Source organism: Erpetoichthys calabaricus, chromosome 3, assembly GCF_900747795.2.
Source record: "Erpetoichthys calabaricus chromosome 3, fErpCal1.3, whole genome shotgun sequence".
Taxonomy (NCBI): domain Eukaryota; kingdom Metazoa; phylum Chordata; class Cladistia; order Polypteriformes; family Polypteridae; genus Erpetoichthys; species Erpetoichthys calabaricus.
The window spans coordinates 53,509,776-53,528,962 of NC_041396.2; the positions used below are offsets into that span (position 1 = coordinate 53,509,776).

Sequence of the window (19,187 nt, forward strand, 5' to 3'; positions counted from 1 at the left end):
TCTACTAAAACAAATTTAACTAACATAAATATGGTTTAAGGGAAAAAAAATTGAAGTGCTGTCTCGTTTAAGCTCACTTAGGTGATCTGTTTATACAGACATGGAAGCGTAAGAGTGTAATAGCAAATCCTCACAATTTATTGCATTGACCAAAAACCTGTGGTGTGACCTCATACTGGACTTGACTAATTTTGAACGCATAGTTCCTTTGAGCTCCAGTAGTACCTAGACTGACTTTATTATCCCCAAATATATTCGATAAAAGTTGATGTATTAGGATTATAAAAATATATTGATTGAAATTAAATGCAGTCTTTTACTGTTTCACAGACAAACATCCATAGTCATACTATTTGGGAGTTTGAAGTTGCATATGCAGTATATTGTAAACTTATATGCATTTTCGTTGTGCTAGCATCTTTAGGATCTGGGGACTTTTTGGTTAAGTTTTATGACTCAATTAAGGGAACAGTGGTCTGTGCTTGGCAGTTGACAATGCAGGTAATGAGTGGGTGGATAGCACTTTATAGTTTCAGCACAATGACTTATCAATGAATGTTATCATAAACTGTTACTAGATATATGAATAGGGCAGCATGGTGGCGCAGTGGTAGTGCTGCTGCCTTGCAGTAAGGAGACCTGGGTTCACTTCCCAGGTCCTCCCTGTGTGGAGTTTGTATGTTCTCCCTGTGTCTGCATCGGTTTCCTCCCACAGTCCAAATGCATGCAGGTTAGGTGCATTGGCGATCCTAAATTGTCTCTAGTGTGTGCTTGTGTGTGTACCCTGTGGTGGTCTGGCGCCCTGCCTGGGATTTGTTCCTGCCTTGCGCCTTGTGTTGGCTGGGATTGACTCCAGCAGACCCCCGTGACCCTGTGTTAGGATATAGTAGGTTGGAAAATGACTGACTGACTGACTGACTGACTGACTGACAGATATATGAATAATCATTTTAAGTATATTGATATACTGTATGTGAAATAATAGTTTGTTATGCAATATTTGTTAATGTGTTATTAGTGAAACTTATTATACAGTTACTTTCCCTGTATATTACAGATTTTTGTATACTTAGTTAGCCTTTGCGACAGCTGGTCTGTATAAGCCCTTGTGTATTTGGATATGTTTAATTGCCTTTATTAATATTGTGTTTTCTAAAGGGGGGTGATACATTTCTGTTTTGATTTTTTTTTTTTGACAAAACTATAGAAATATATGTTTGTTCATGAATAGTTTTACACAAGCGACAAGTATGATTTACTATTGTATCTTTGAGAGTTACTCCAAAAGTAAATTTGATTCTCAAAGAGTATTACTTTTAAATACTGTGAGCGGCCGAGGTTTGTCCTCCATTTTTATATTTCTGAATGGTGTATACAATCACATGCCAGTGCTGATAATACCATATGGCACCATCTTTTATGATAATCTGCTGCCATGTTGCCACGGGGCATGTAGCACATGTATTGTGTGCTTATTAGCCATATAGCATCATAGAAACACACAAAATGCAATAGCCATAAAAAACAAGTACACAAAATGGTGGCACCCATGAGTAAACAAATACACAAAATTGTGATGTAACAACATCAATGGAAAAAAATGTAATAATAAATAAATAAAGAAAATGAAAATGAAGCCTTAGTTGAATAATCTCAACAAAACTCGTCTTATAATTCCCTTAATTGAGTTCCTCAAGTGAAACTGCAGATTTGGTCCATGACCTCGTCGACACACTTAATAAAAACACTGAAACTAAGGTGACATTCCATCATTTTTTTGTGTTTCATATTCACTTTCTCCATTAAAGATAATTGAGTGTAGTCCTTCAAAGGTCAAAGAATATGAAGATGTTTTTAATTGTGACTAATGGAATGTGGGTTGAATTTTATGATGAAATAGTAGCACCAACTTGAAGTGACAGGTCCTATCTGCTTTACAACTTTAAAAGGAAATCTGGGTACCCTCACCCAGTAGCCTCTCCCGATACTTGTAACAGAAATCAATGAAAAGCCTCCTACAAAAATTGTGCATGCTTTGACCATACACCACTATTTTCTAATGTAAAAAAACATGTAGGTTCTGTTGCTACCTTGGGTATACATAGAAACAGCCTAAAAATGAATACATCCAGTAAAAGTGAATCCCCCTGATTTTTTTAAATTCCATTTTGCTAACTTTTAAATTTCAATTATTATTACTACAATTAAAAAAGTAAGAGTTTTTTAAAGTGTGATTTGTACACTATAATAAGTACACTTATTATTTGTTCAACTCATATTACGATTTACAATGCTAGTGGTTGTGGAGTGAATCCTGGGATTACTGGGTCCAAGGCTGTAACCAGCTCTTGATAGGATGTTAGTTCATCACAGGCCAGGCTTACTCACATTTTAAACTCGGTCATGCAGAGCCAATTTAAATTAGTTTAAAATCCCTTATCAACCTAACCAACTTGTCTCTAGGATGTGAAAATAGACTGGAACAATGGGAGAAATCTCATAAAAAAAATGCAGAACATGTAATGCCTACATCGATGGAGCCTAGGCCAGGATGTGAACCAATGAATCCTTAGCTATAAGGCAACAGTGCTAACCTCTGTCCAGCTCTGTTACCCAGTATACTAACTTGAGCTTTAAAGGTTTTCTTTCACAGTAGTATGCTACATTGTATTGGCTAACTAAATAGATTACAAATGCAAGCTTTCGAGGCAGCTAAGGCCCCTTCATTAGGCAAGGTGTTGGTTACACCTTGCCTGATGAAGGGGCCTTAGCTGCCTCGAAAGCTTGCATTTGTAATCTATTTAGTTAGCCAATAAAAGGTGTCATTTCACCCTGCTTTCTCCTGTATCAATCTATATCTAACGCGGTACAACACTCTACAGTAGTATGCCTGATGATTGTTTTCTTTCTGACCTAGTTTTGCTTTCACAAGAACTTCATAAACATCATCTCAGTGTCTAAGGCAATGGTGCACTGAGTTTAAATCTGTACACTCTAGAAATGTAAAAAATCTGTATTTTGTATCACTTTGAAGACGTCTAGAAGTGAAAATACTCACAGCAGTATGCAGGAGATGTAATGAATAGGAAGGCTCTACTCTTTTACCAAACTGTGATACTTCAGAAAATATTTTGATAAACAGAAGGAACTCAAATGTGCATTATTTAAATCTTTTAAGTCTGAATTTTTAACATATTTTTAAACTGTTGTCTTGGAAAATTATCAATAGTCTAATGTATTTATTCTCTAGTGTAATTTTTTTCTCTTTTATATGCTGTATGATGTGTTGTTGAAATGGACACATACCACAATCAAGATCTAAATTCTTGCATCAATTTATTGGTCTAAAAATGATTTTACCAAAGTGATTTACACATCCTTTGTGTTTGAATTCAAAATGAGAGAATCATACAAGTCTCAAAACCATTAGGCAGGAAGTAGAACTTTGTTCTCAGGAACCATTTAGTTCCTGCAGGCCACTTTCATGTGTTGTGTTCGTACCACACAATGAGAACCGTAACCTTTATGCAAAATATATGATGTGCAAAGAAGAGTGATGCAGTGAGAGATGAGGTGTTTTTCGGGACATCCCTCCCCTTGCTTCAATGTGCTCTGGACCTCTTCGGGGATCCGCACCACATATTGCTTTGATGAATTGTATGGTGTAGTGCACCAGGGAGTTGGCTATGAAAAGTGAAGGGTGCTGAACTCTAACTTCACCAATAACTCTCCAAAGTCCAGACTACTAACACATTTGTAAGATGTTGCTAGTGCTTGTGGTCAACCAGTCAGCACAGTTCATTACTCAAGCCCACCCACAATAGCTCCTGGTTGAACAAAAAGTACATACCCAGTAGCAGGAGCTAAAAAAATGATAACGAACTACAAATGGCCTGTGTTCTTGCAGTGGGAATGCTACAAAAGCTTCTGAGTTTCTAAAAGTCCTTGGTTCTGGACAAAAGTTCTGATGGTTGACAGCACCTATTGGTATTGACTGTGTTAATTAATTGTGTTAGTTTATTGGAAACATTAATAATAAAATTTAATAAATGAACATGTGTTAAATAAATGTGTAAAATGAACACATTCAGTTGTCAGATTCTGAGAGAAACCAGTAGATGTTTGAGTATAGGTTAAAGACAAGGAAACTAATGAGCACAGAAATTACTGTGAGATTCGCCAGGCTTAAAAATTTAGGCAAGGTTTGAAGAGATGGGCTTTCAATCCTTTTGAAAATATGTGATTTAGCAGGTGTCATGTCAGCTGTTCTACTATTTTAGATAGATAGATAGATAGATACTTTATTAATCCCCAAGGGGAAATTCATATACTCCAGCAGAGGCATACTGATAAAAAAACAATATTAAATTAAAGAGTGATAAAAATGCAGGTATTATACACAGTAACTTTCTATAATGTTAACGTTTACCACCACCCCCCCCCCCCCCCCCAGGTAGAATTGAAGAGTCACATAGTGTTGGGGAGGAACGATCTCCTCAGTCTGTCAGTAGAGCAGGACAGTAACAGCAGTCTGTCTCTGAAGCTGCTCCTCTTTCTGAAGATGATACTGTTCAGTGGATGCAGTGGATTCTCTGTGATTGACAGGAGCCTGCTCAGCACCCGTCGCTCTGCCACGGATGTCAAACTTTCCAGCTCCGTGCCTACAATAGAGCCTGCCTTCCTCACCAGTTTGTCCATGCGTGAGGCATCCATCTTCTTTATGCTGCCTCCCCAGCACACCACCGTGTAGAAGAGGGTGCTCGCCACAACCGTCTGATAGAACATCTGCAGCATCTTATTGCAGATGTTGAAGGACCCCAGCCTTCTAAGAAAGTAAAGTCGGCTCTGCCCTCTCTTTCACATAGCATCAGTATTGGCAGTCCAGTCCAGTTTATCATCCAGCTGGACTCCCAGGCATTCATAGGTCGGCACCCTCTGCACAAAGTCACCTCTGATAATCACGGGGTCCAGAAGTCCAGAAACATAATTCTTACTGCACCACTGCCTCTGTCTAAGTGGGAGAGGGATCAGTGTAGCATATACAGTAGATGATGGCATCCTCCACTCCCACCTTCTCCTGGTATGCAAACTGCAGAGGGTCGAGGGCGTGGCGGACCTGTGGCCTCAGGTGGTGAAGCAATAGCCGCTCCATGGTCTTCATCACATGTGACGTCAGGGCGACAGGCCTGAAGTCATACAGCTCACCAGGACATGATACCTTTGGGACTGGGGTGATGCAAGATGTTTTGTCAAAGCCTCGGGACTCTTCCTTATTTTGGGATAAAATCTAAGGGCTCATTTATACTTCATGCTCAGAACGCGTACGTGCCACGCGTTCCCAGCGTTCATTTGACGTGTTCTCTGAGCAGGTCCTCAGAAATTAACATGCGCGACTTGCAATACCAGCAAAAAGTCGGGGGGCGAAGTGTGATAAAAATGGGAACATGACGTCAGAGTCTCTGTTTACTATCTACATTTGACAAAAAGCCTAGTAGGATCGATGTGTGCGCTTCAATGTTTGATAAATGGTTCGATTTGGTGAAGCAAAATGGCGACCTACAGATGCGTTCGTGGTGCTTTTATATTCAAGCGTCGCATATTCTCTATCGTAATGACACGATACATTTTAAAAGTCTCATATACCATCTTTTGTGCCTTCTTTTTTTTCTGAGGCTTCCTTCTGACCTGACAGGAGCAGCAAACAGCAATAGATCGCCACACAGAACACCTTAAATGTATGATATTCCAACTCTCTGCACATTTAGAATCCTTAGATTTGTACTTGATATCACTTTCATGATGAAATGCATTAAAGTATGTATGTTACATTTTATATATAAATTTTTAATTTCTTTTAAGTAATGAATACTGTTAATAGTTACACACACGGGGTGACATGGTGGCGGAGTGGTAGCACTGCTGTCTGGCAGGGAGTCATGTCCTGCCTGGAGTTTACATGTTTTCCTTCTGGGTTTCCACAGTGTGTTCCGGTTTCCTTCCAAAGATATGCAGATTTGGTGACACTAAAATGATGCTCGTCTATGTGAGTGCTTGTATTCACCTTGCAATGAGCTGATGCCTTGTCTAGGGATTGTTTCTGCCTCGTGCCCAATACTTGCTGGAATGGACACATCCCTGAATTGATAGATTTAATCATTAAACATCCTTTTCAGAAATATTGCTGTAAGGTGTCATCAGAATTTAATGGGTGTTCCAGGCGATTCACAACACAGCGAAGACAAACCTGTTCTCACCGTGATAATATCTAGCACTGCCACCTGGTGGATTCTTCCAGATTTACATAAAATACGCGCGCAAGTATAAACAGTAAAACGCTTGCGTAGCAGGAGCGTCCGCTGGAGTACACGTCACATCGCGTGAAGTATAAACCTGGCCTTATAAGTAGATTCTGAAAGAAATCTGTAATAATATCTTCAGAATATTGTAGTGGAAAACCTTTATGTAACATTTTTAGTCTGTTATGCTTTTTAGCTATATTGCTTTTTGTCTAATTGCTGTAATTTGGATGAGTTAATTCTTGTATTCAGTCTCTCAAGATCACCTCTGGCTTGGTTTGAAGTATTAGGTATCTTTCTATGTAACCTAAAGCAGGATAATCTAATGTCCCATATATGGACCTTTTAGATTAGATTAGCATGTTATCAGCTATATGCTAAATATGATTTTGTAGATTCATACACTAGTGTTGTCTAACAAGGATTGTTAGCACACCAATGACTACAATGCTAGATGCATGTGGTGCTCTGAAAGTATGTTTGTTAAATAAATTTCTTGTATATTGCTTAGAAAAGCCAAGCAAAATGACACCTTTTATTGGCTAACTAAAATGAGCCTGAAGAAGGGGCCTGAGTTGCCTCGAAAGCTTGCATATTGTAATCTTTTTAGTTAGCCAATAAAAGGTGTCATTTTGCTTGGCTTTTCTCTACATTCATAATGGCTAACACGGTACAACACCCTAGTACTACTTATGTATTGCTTGATTCTGAATAACCTTATATTAATATTGCTGAAATGGTCCGGGAACTGATATTTTTCCCCTAACATTGTCAAGGCCATCCTAATACATTTGTTGTTGGCTTGGCCTCATTATTGTCCAATAAATAACTACTTGTGTGTGGTGGGAACTGAACTAGAAACAATTTGGTTTACAATACAGAAAACATATAAAGTAGATCACATGATTTTGTAACTGTCAATCAGATTTGACATTGATCTTAATTAAAGGTATTTGAAGATTTTCTCCACTGTTTTTGGATTTTTTTTTTCTAATGGCAATAAAATCAATAAATGTAAATTAATGGAAAAACACAAATGTCTGACATCACTTACATACATCTGAAAATTTAATATCAGAAGAATCCTTGCTACGGTGTGTAATGTACCATATTGCAAGACAACTGTAGAGAGTGAAATAGTGCAGCATTCGTTTTTGCATGGGCACGTAAATATTAAGTAAACAAATAAGAAGATAAAGATAGTAAGACTAATATTTGACAAAGTACAGGTGTTTTTCCTTTAATATTTTATTCGGTATACTTATGAAAATCATTTTTTATTTAAGGGTGGCATGGTGGCGCAGTGAGTAGCGCTGCTGCCTTGCATTTGGGAGACCTGGGGACCTGGGTTCGCTTCCTGGGTCCTCCCTGCGTGGAGTTTGCATGTTCTCCCCGTGTTTGCGTTGGTTTCCTCCGGGCGCTCCGGTTTCCTCCCACAGTCCAAAGACATGCAGGTTAGGTGGATTGGCGATTCTAAATTGGCCCTAGTGTGTGCTTGGTGTGTGGGTGTGTTTGTGTGTGTCCTGCAGTGGGTTGGCACCCTGCCCAGGATTGGTTCCCTGCCTTGTGCCCTGTGTTGGCTGGGATTGGCTCCAGCAGACCCCCCGTGACCCTGTGTTCGGATTCAGCGGGTTGGACAATGGATGGATGGATGGATTTTTTATTTAACATAAATATTTAACATAAACATAGTTTTGTTTTGTCTTTTTACTAGAAATCCATTAAAAACTGTTTTGATGTTTATTCTCTTATATATTTATGAAACACAATTTATGGATTTGGTGGCAGCATTGCAGTGCAGGTGTTAGTGATTCTAATCATAGAAGTGTTTATGTTTGCATATTCTCTCCATTTGTGCATTTTGTCTGGGTACTCCAGACCATCATGTTTGTTTTACTGGCAACTCTAAATTGTCCCATAGTAGTGAGTGTGTGCATGAGTGTGCCCAGTGCTGGACTGGTGTCCCATCCACAGCTGTTTCTCACCATGTACCATATTCAGCATCAGGTTGGTTGCAGCTACTTTATACCTAATGTACAGTAAGTATATTTGATAATGGATTAATGACAGAATATGTGTGGGTCTGGATATTTAAATTGATTTAAAGTGTTTTTTAACTGTACTTGTATTTTTTGTAGTATGGACCTGTATTTACAGTACTGGCTGCTGGGAAAAGACTTACATTCATAACACTACATGAAGACTTTAATACCTTTTTTACATCTAAAGATGTGGACTTCCAGCAAGCAGTTCAAGATCCAGTCAGACATACAGGTATTAATGCTTAATGGTTGCTGTCAAACGTTTTAAATGAAACTTAGATAAGCTTGTTTGTAATTTTTTTGAATACTAATAAAAATGTTAGCTTATGATAAGAAAACATATATATCCAGCCAGCCATCAAATCTTGTTTATCCTGAGTGAGAGCAAGCACAGTGTGTACTGGCCATTACATAGCAAACACACTCATACTCACATACACACACACATGCGGGCCAATTTATCATCACCAATGCACTTAACCTGCATGTCTTTGGCCTGTGGGAGGAAACCCGAGCACCCAGATGAAACCCACATGAACACAAGGAGAACATGCAAACTCCATTCAGGGAGGACCTGGGACATGAACCCTGGCCTCTCTGTTGTGAGGTAGCAGTGTGACCACTGCACCACCGTTCCAGTCAAAAACATTATTATAAAAAATTACTTGTTTACTTACATTGCCTCATGAACTAAAATTATTGCCAGAAAAAAAAACTTGAAAGGCACTGATTAGGAAATAGGCAACAAAAAAAGAAAACATCAAAACTTCATAGTGGATAAGTAAGGAGACAAGGAATAAAGTACTAAAGAAAATCTACCTCTTTGGCACATAAAACATAAATAACACTATCACTAACCATAACACTTTTCAACCTGTGAGAGCAACACTACAGAGGATACAGTATAAAAATCTTCAAAATGTTGCTTGAGGGGGATATTGCTAATTAATTAAAAAGAGATTCTTCAAATCTTCTAGTAGTAAGAGAAAGATTGAGGAGCAACTTGGTGAACAGAACAGGGAAGATAAATTATACATAAAAGAAAATAATAAATGCATGTAATATTTTTGATATTGGTCTCTAAACAGGAAATTCACTAGTTACAGGTAATATTACAGAAATATTAAATGCTTTGGATGTTGCAGAGAGTGAAATGCTGGAAAAATTAAAACTAAAACAAAACAAATTAATACCTTACACTAGTACAATTCACTACAAAAGCTTAACTTGTTTTTTTTTTCAGAAAGTTATGACTTAAGCATAGAAAACAGAATATGATACAAGGGACATTTTTAAATTTAGTTGAGATCAAAAATGGCAATCAGAAAAGGTAGCTACTGGAACTGAGGCCTTTTTAGATAATGATTTGATTTGATGGAGCCAAATCAAATGCTTTTAGGTCGATAATTTATTGATCCCAATGAGAAAATACAGTTGTAGCAGTTGATACACAAAACACATGCAAAATGAGTGAAATAAGTAAGTAATTTTGTCTATAATCTGCTTTATGTTTCGATTTTAACTTATGTAAGTTAAGACAAATTCATTCATTGTGGGCATTGCACTCCATGAACTGTATATCCCAACTCTCTTCAGGTCTTCCTTTCCATCTGATTTATAACTTTATAGCTTGCCCTCTATCAGTTCTTTCTCTTTGTCAAGGGGATCTTCCATCAATACTTCCCCCTCTCCTGGAAATCTGTTTTCACCAGTTTTTATATTATTCTAAGAAATCTAATCTCTAAAACATTTAATTTGGGATTGTTTGCTGCACTTATTTTACTCTCTGAAAGCATTTTGCCATGGGGTTGCCCATTGAATTTTTCCCTGACTATGGCTGCCAACCGTCCTCATTTTCCTGGACATTTTTAATGTGCCATGGACTACCTGGGATGAATTTATAAAATTTTGAAAATGTCCGGAATTTTGGCTCCTAAAATTTGAAAATCTCCATATCCTTATCATTGGTAAAAATTGAAAGCCGTACACCAATCAGCATTTGCAGAAGTAGTGCGCACACTTTTTTCCATAAATCTTCACTTACATCCCAGTATTAAACAATGCAGATATTTATGAGAACAGTCGATATGTGTCCAACTTGGATTTTTCACAATCTTTTGAATTCAACTTTATCTTCTTGGCAAGTAGACAAGTATGTGAGATCTTATTTTCGATTCTTCTTTTAGCAGCATGGTTAAACAAGAACTTTCATACATCCAGGTACAGTCTGTCGTTTTTAAGTGCGAGTAAGTACTGCTTTGTAATATTTTAATGGAAAATATTGTTATTACCACCCGTTGTTCCAAAATGGATTTATAGTTGTAAATGAATGAGTCAACTATTAAAGTTTCAGTTAATTAAAAAAAAATCTCACATTTATTCTGTCATGTAAATGCAATATCTTTTTAGTTATCAGTTGATCATGTAATAACTCACTTCTTCAAGAAATTTAATAATATTTTCATAATTCTTTCATTTACATAAATTCAGGAGTATCCATTATGCCGAAAAGAAAGTGCAAGTTCACAGACTACTTGAACAACAAATATCCTTGTTTTTGAAAAAGTAGAATAGATTCAATTAAAGAGCTAATGCTCACAAGATTCAATTTCAGTAGCGTGCTTCAGTGGAAAAATATAAAAGAATGTAGATAAATGCAAATAATCTAAATTGAAAAGAGTAAAATTATTTTTATTTTACTAGAAGTGAATTTACCATGTTTACGACAGTTAAGTTATGCAAATAAGAATAGAAGGAAAGAAGTCTGTTGATTTAAGAGGCTTGACATTTTCAAAATATTTAATGGGTTATTAATTTGCCAGTGACTGTGATTGTGGCCATCATATCATAATTATAGCGATAAACTGCTACTAAAGGTTTATATCATTTTAAACATCCATAAGACAGTATTAAAGCGTATTATGGCATCATAGGGAAAGGCATCCTCAAAAGTTTTTTCACCCAAATGTCCTCATTTCCAGAGAAAGACAGTTGGCAGCCCTACCCTTGGCTGCCTTTCAAACTAACATTTCTTTCCTTCCTTAAATTTTTCTTTTACTGGACCGCTCATTTCTCTTCCTATCTTCCATCCAGATGAGGCTTTATTTTTCTAGGCAGAATAGCTGCAAAGTATTCTTTAGCCTCTCACTGGAAATGTGACGAGTCTCTATCTCTTTTCCATCTTGACTTGACCAGTATAAGAACTTAAGGACTGTATTTTTGCTGTTTGTAAATGATTTTGTCCATCTGCCTTTGATCTCAATTACAACCTCGAACAGTTTGTTGAGTGGGATGCAACTGGGATATAAATTACCACCTCCAGCATGGTCCTTTCTTTGAGAATAGTGGTTTATTGTCTTCAAATAATGGTTAAGCAGTTTCTGTAATTAGATGAGTTGAAATATCTTGTGGTGTTGTTCTATAGTAGGGGTAGAGGTGATTTTGAGATTGACCTGCAAATTGGTGCAACAGCAGTTTTATGAAGTTTTTATTGGCTTGTGGTGTTGAAGGAGGAACTAAATCCTCAGTCAGTCTCTATCCCCATCATCAGCTATATCTATGAGCTTTGGGTAGTTATAGAACTTTTGAGTTCATGATTGAAATATGTAGCATTCAGCTTAGAAAGTTTAATGATTGATTAATATTATATTTTCTATGTAAAGTGTACCAACAGCAGTAAACTGAGATATCAATAATTATAAATTATCATAGAGACTCCTAATAATGTCTAGAGGGTCTTCAATTGTAATGACTAATGTCCATTTTTCTGTCTGTCTGATGTGGACAATTTTGTATCCTTCCAGGAAGCACAGTGTTACTGACTCAAGATCTATGCTACACATAGAGCTGACTATGTTCTACAGGATGAACTCTTTAATAGTAAAGTAACGCATCTTTTCTCTGTATCAATTTTGATTTGATTCTCATTTATATGAGAGTATATTTATTTTTTCCCATTTCTTCCAGTAGGGCATACACATTAAATCATTGTACAAAGAAGAGCGTGGCTGTGAGGCAGATAGTATTGCTGATTTCAGGCAAAGTTCAAAGTTATGTTTTGCAGGAGTACAGAAAAAATATTGATTTTTTAAAAATATTTTATTATTTTGATGCTCCTTAACCTACATGATGTTTGTGAATCCATTTTTTTCCACTGAGTACCATCAGAATTCTTTTGTTGGAATATTTATGCATATGGACAGGATTTGTCATTCTTTTCATCAGTAGTTTCTCCTTTACTTTCTTTTATGTTCTTTGCTATAGTTCCCCCTTTTCTAATATTCTTACTCTCCCAGACCTTTCAGGTCTTGGTTGCACAACTACTTTGGCACAGTAGCTGTCCAGTTAGTTGCTCATACTTCTAGATGGAAGAACCTAAACCTAATTGTTTTAAACAACTAGCTACCCTCATTCTATAATTTGGTTCACCTAGAGCTGTCTGTATCACAAATTAGGGAAGCATCTTGTAAGTCCATGATAAACTGTGATTCTGATGTTTTCCTGGTCAAGTATTTTATTTGCAGTCACGATGCAGTCGCTCCCCTATTTGGATGTGCTGTTGTGATAAATTGGTGTTGACACTGTTCCTAGTGGTATGTCGCCTTTTGGTCTTGTTGTTTTATCTTGCTGTTAAATACTGACTCTTTTTGATTATATTAGCAAAACTTTAATCACAAAAGAAAACCTCGTAATCCAGTTTATATGTTTCATCCAGGGAAAATGTTGTATGGGAAGGCATGTTTTTAATTGCCTTGGCCTTGCTAGTTCTGTAGTATGCCATGTTCATTCCAATGGATCAAGTTTCTTGTTAGTTTTGCATTTTCATTTTCATTTGTTCAAATTGTTGGGGATCTACGCCGTCTTTTTATATGTTAGCATACCTGTCACATCTTTTGATTTTGCGTGCTTTGTCATGAACCATATTTGCACTTACATCAGTGTTGCTTGATTATTATTCATAAATGTTTTTTTAAAGTTTCAAATCTATGCATTGTGTTTCTCATTAATATTCGAAGTAATGCTGTACATCAATGGTTGCTTCCTAACACATCTTGAAAATGTATTTGGCAGAAATGCCATCAAATGACAAATTAGTGAAGGCTATAAAGGTAAACTCAGTTCTGGTGCACTCATTGTAACTAATCAAACTTGTCACCTGCAGCCTCCATAGAAAAAGACAGCTTCAACAAGAATCACCATATGTGTCATGCTTTCATAAAGGAGAGGTTAACTCGGTCCAACTTATCTGTCTTCTTTGCTGACCTTTGTGATGAGTTTAATAATCAGCTGAAACTTATGAAACAAGAGGGATCTGATGATCTTGCTGATATTGTCAGGTAAGGGTAATAGCTGCAGATTACACATCTTTCCATTACAAATTATTACATACAGAGCTACTGTATATATCCTTGCATCTTGTTAGACTAACAATCTCAAGTTTATGTTTGAAATGTAAGAATTCCACTGTATTGACAAAGACATTTTAAAAATGGTAAAAGAACAAAAAATAACTATTTACAAAATAATAAAAAACAGTTTAATTAGAAAAGAGAACCAATAATTTTGTACATGTTTTAAACAAGTGGTGGTTTCCTGGTAATACAAAATTTGTTATGTCAGTTACAAAAATGCAAAATGGCTTGAAAGGTTGGACTCCCACCACTCATTCCCCTTCCCAAAATGGCTACCTGCTTGACCACTGTTGAGAACTAAAAATATAATTGAAAACAAAGGTAAGCTTTTCTGAAAACTGAAATTTGTTTTTCTAAACCAAAAGGCTTCACTATAATTTTTCTGAGGTTAGGACTGCAAGGCGTCATTCACCAAAATCTTACTGACAACAACAACAACATTTATTTATATAGCACATTTTCATACAAATAATGTAGCTCAAAGTGCTTTACATGATGAAGAAAAGAGAAAAAAATACAAAGTAAGAATTAAAATAAGACAACACTAATTAACATAGAATAAGAGTAAGGTCCGATGGCCAGGGAGGACAGAAAAAACAAGTAAATGTGTTTTTAGCAGTTTTTTTGAAGTGCTCCACTGTATTAGCCTGGCAAATTCCTATTGGCAGGCTATTCAAGATTTTAGGTGCATTACAGCAGAAGGCCGCCTCACCACTTCTTTTAAGTTTAGCTCTTGGAATTCTAAGCAGAAACTCATTTGAGGATCTAAGGTTACGATTTGGAATATAAGGTGTCAGACATTCCGATATATAAGATGGAGCGAGATTATTTAAGGCTTTATAAACAATAAGCAGTATTTTAAAGTCAATTCTGAATGACACAGGTAACCAGTGTAGTGACATCAAAACTGGAGAGATGTGCTCGGATTTTCTTTTCCTAGTTAAGATTCTAGCAGCTGCATTCTGCACTAGTTGCAAACGATTTATGACTTTTTTGGGTAGTCCCGAGAGGATTGCGTTACAGTAATCTAGTCGACTGAAAACAAAAGCGTGAACTAATTTCTCAGCATCTTTCAATGATATAAGAGGTCTAACGACATTGTGTTAGTGAAACAACAGAGTCGGGGTCGTCAAGCGCTATTGATAAATACAGCTGCGTGTCATCAGCATAGCTGTGGTAACTCACGTTATGCCCCTAGATAATCTAACCTAACGGAAACCTGTAGATCGAAAAGAGCAGCGGACCCAGGATAGAGCCTTGTAGAACACCATATAGAATATCATGTGTCTTAGAGTTGTAATTGCCACAACTAACAAAGAATTTTCTACCTGCCAGGTAGGATTCAAACCAATTTAAGACACTGTCAAAGAGGCCCACCCATTGACTAAGGCGATTTCTAAGAATATTATGATCAATGGTGTCAAATGCGGCTCTCAGATCTAGGAGAATGAGAACAGATAAATGGCCTCTGTCTGTATTTACCCGAAAGTCATTTACTACTTTAACGAGTGCAGTTTCTATACTGTGATTTGTTCTAAAACCCGACTGAAACTTATCAAGAATAGCATGTTTATTGAGGTGGTCATTTAGCTGCATAATGACTGTCTTCTGTAAAATTTAACTTAGAAAGGCAGGTTAGAAATGGGTCTAAAATTTTCAAAAGCAGAGGGGTCAAGATTATTTTTCTTGAGTAGGGGTTTAACTACAGCAGTCTTAAGACAGTCTGGGAAGACCCCCAATGACAAGTTTACAATCCATCCATCCATTATCCAACCCGCTGAATCCAAACACAGGGTCACGGGGGTCTGCTGGAGCCAATCCCAGCCAACACAGGGCACAAGGCAGGGAACCAATCCTGGGCAGGGTGCCAACCCACTGCAGGACACACACAAACACACCCACACACCAAGCACACACTAGGGCCAATTTAGAATCGCCAATCCACCTAACCTGCATGTCTTTGGACTGTGGGAGGAAACCGGAGCGCCCGGAGGAAACCCACGCAGACACGGGGAGAACATGCAAACTCCACGCAGGGAGGACCCGGGAAGCGAACCCGGGTCCCCAGGTCTCCCAACTGCGAGGCATCATATCAATTAGCACGCCTGATACTTCTTTGAAAAAACTTGTTGGTATTGGGTCAAATACTAAGTAACTAGAGCCAAAACACTTACACAAAAAATGAGTTGAGGCAAAAGATTAAAGGTTAAAACCATAATATTGAAAATGAAATGTTATTTTAAAAGAACTTGTTCACTAACTGAATCCATATAAGAAACAAATTCCCACAATCCAAAAATTCAGCTTGAACCACAATTATGAGATGAGCTGTCACTGTAAAACACTATTTGAAGGAACTGTGATGTTTATGCAATCTGCAGTCTCAAAAAATATTTAAAACTTGAAAATTATTTATGATTGGAAGGTGTCCTTTCAGACTTGAAAAAGCACTTCAAGCTGTCGGCACAAAAATCAAAATTTTGGAAAGTGTGCTTTTAACACTCAGAAAGTACTATAACTGTAATGTGAGTATGTGATATAAAAATCCAGACCTACTAACTTTACTATGAAGGTGTACTACTACAAAATTCAAAACATGAAAATCTATTTTTCCCTGCAGGTGTTTCACCACAAAATCAAGTTATTGTTATTATTGTTTGTCTAATGCTGGAAAATCCAATGAAAGGACTCCTGCTGTTCTGCTAAACTTTATTACAGAGCCTTTGTGGCATTGTGCAGAGAGTCACTGAGGTGGTCCTTAGCAACGATGATATGTACCATAGCACTTTATTAACTGAATACTGAAAATGAAAAATTTAACTTGTGACAAACTAAAAATATATTCCTCAGGGAAGAATAATAAAGTAAAAAAAAATAAATTAAAATAAAGCTTTACCAATCAACTTTTTTTAAAACCTAATAAACTAACAAAATTTATCTAAAGCAAAAAAAGCTTGCCTAAATCACAACTATATGTGAATATTTCTATTTCTTTTGTAAAGATTAGTAGAATTTGTTTTAGTGTATTTTGTTTTATCTACTTTGTTTTCCTCTTTTATTCAGTACAAAATAAAACTCTTCTCCCACTTTCCTGCCTCCTTTAATTGTATCTCACTCTCTTTTTCAGATGTCTTATGTATCCTGCTGTTATGAGCAACCTACTGGGTAAAGAGTGCTGTCCAAATTGTCAGACTGAAAAAGAAGAGTTTAAAAAACACTTCCTAGTGTATGATGAAGGCTTTGAGTATGGAACACAGCTTCCAGAATTTTTTTTACGGTAATTGAAAATTATAGACTTTTGTTAAATCTCTGTGAACACGGTAAGTGCTTATTAAATAAGCTTGTATAAAACACTGCATGTGTCATACCCTTAAACTATTTCTTTTTGCCAGTTTTTGCTTTCCACTAAGAGTGAAACTTATCTATACCTGTAAAAAGTAGAGTTTTTAACAGAGGAGTTAAATTCATATAATTTTCCCCTGGACTAAATGTATTTATTGGTAATACTGCCAACAAGTAATTTGTGTTAAATAAAAATAAAGAAATGAATTAATTAAAATAATCCTGAAATAGTAAGCCTGAAAAATTATATCTGATGTCCTTGCTATTTCCATCCTTCCACTTTTCCAACCCACTTATCCTGAGTAGGGCTGTGGTGGAGCTGGAGCCTAACCCAGGAATCATCAGGCGCAAGGCCGGAACAATTCCTGGACAGGACGCCAGTTCATTGCAGGGTGAACACACTCACACACAAACATACAATAGAGCCAGTTTAGCATTTGCACTTCAACTAACCTGCATGTCCTAGCTTTTTATTTTTTCTTAAAATATTTTATATGTTTCTCATCTGCAGAGAATGGGCTAATTCAAAGACCTGGCTTCTCACTTTCATGGAAAACATTATATTTCAAGCTCAGAAAAATAAACCATCTAAGGCTGATGCAAAGGTAAAGAAATCTGTTGGGTGGTGTGGGTTTCTGAACATGCCTAAAGAGGAACAGAAGCTGAAAACCTTTTTTGTGAGGAACTGTTATTACATCCATACTAGCTTACCTGTCTTTGGTTATCTGGTTTGGGTATTCTATAGGGTTAGAATTCTGGTTTTTCTACTACAACCCAGAAGTGTACATATTAACTTGATTGTTGAATGTAGGTACATAAGTGAGTCTTAAGTTGCTGGAAAAAACAGTAGCTTTGGAAAATGAATGAGTAAATGACTCTGATTGGTACTGAGGTAAATAAAGCAAAGCACACTCTTATTCAGCTATAAAGCTGCAGGCTATGTGTCATAACTCACTTCTTAAGCTATACCTAGCAAGAAGAAAACACCGGGTAAGAATAATATTTTTAAGTGAAAGTATGAGTTATGTCATCAGTTTCATAAGTAAGTGTGCATGTTTTAGGGCCTGGGTGATTTTTTGCCTTGGAACACCTGCAGATTTTTTTTTTCTGTCCTTCCAGTTTTCTGACCTTATTGTTCTCATCTTTAGAGATTTAGAGACTTTTCTATTAATTATATTTCTATTTATATAAGCAAGTATTGATTTATTTTTTTACTACTTATTTGTTATTATTCTTACCTAATTAGTTTTTTCTATTGTTGACATTTCTTTGATATCCTGCAAACAGCTTTGAGCTACATTTTTGTGAGTGAACATGTGTATAGAAATAAATGCTATTGTTGTATACCTATTCGGATTAGACTATAAATTAAGAAGCAGCAAGGTCAATTGTCAAATAAGTATATTTTGTTAATCCAACTGTATTACACATTAATATTTATAACATTCAAAAATATTTTGTATAACATCACAACTCAAGCACAAAGGCTTCAATCAATATATTTTAGCACACAGCTTCCAACATTTTGAACATGTTATAAAAACGTATACCAGGTCAGGTCAAACACCCTTATTTATAAATGAAACCATTCTGAGGGACGAAGTTTCCAGAACTAAAGCTTCTGACATTGAATATTCATATTTTTGTCTATCAGGCCAACGTGTTTCGGGAATCTACCCCTCTTCAGGGCTGGACAAACTGGAAACTGAAGATAAATAGAGAATATTTACATCTTAAAACACTATATAAATACAAGCTCTGAAAGCAGTACAGTAGTCCCTCGCTTTATCGCGCTTCGACTTTCGCGGCTTCACTCTGTCGCGGATTATATATGTAAGCATATTTAAATATATATTGCGGATTTTTCGCTGGTTCGTGAGTTTCAGTGGACAATGGGTCTTTTAATTTCTGGTACATGCTTCCTCAGTTGGTTTGCCCTGTTGATTTCATACAAGGGACGCTATTGGCAGATGACTGAGAAGCTACCCAATCAGAGCACGTATCACGTATTAAATAAAACTCCTAGAGGATACGGCCGCTCCTCAAAAAATGCTGAAAGACTACCTTCAAATTGCTCCCTTCCTTATGGTTGCTTT

General features: G+C 36.6%; 1 protein-coding gene across 4 annotated transcripts in view; it reads left to right on the forward strand.

The window, feature by feature from the left end:
- LOC114648040 (24-hydroxycholesterol 7-alpha-hydroxylase) overlaps positions 1-19,187 on the forward strand; it is a 149,686-nt gene that overhangs the window by 1,868 nt on the left and 128,631 nt on the right. For all 4 annotated transcript variants that reach the window (XM_028796831.2, XM_051925604.1, XM_051925603.1 and 1 more), the window contains exons 2-5: positions 8,435-8,570; positions 13,500-13,674; positions 16,877-17,026; positions 17,603-17,696. In XM_028796831.2, the coding sequence (XP_028652664.2) occupies positions 8,435-8,570; positions 13,500-13,674; positions 16,877-17,026; positions 17,603-17,696 (555 nt within the window). The remainder of the gene's footprint in view (positions 1-8,434; positions 8,571-13,499; positions 13,675-16,876; positions 17,027-17,602; positions 17,697-19,187) is intronic.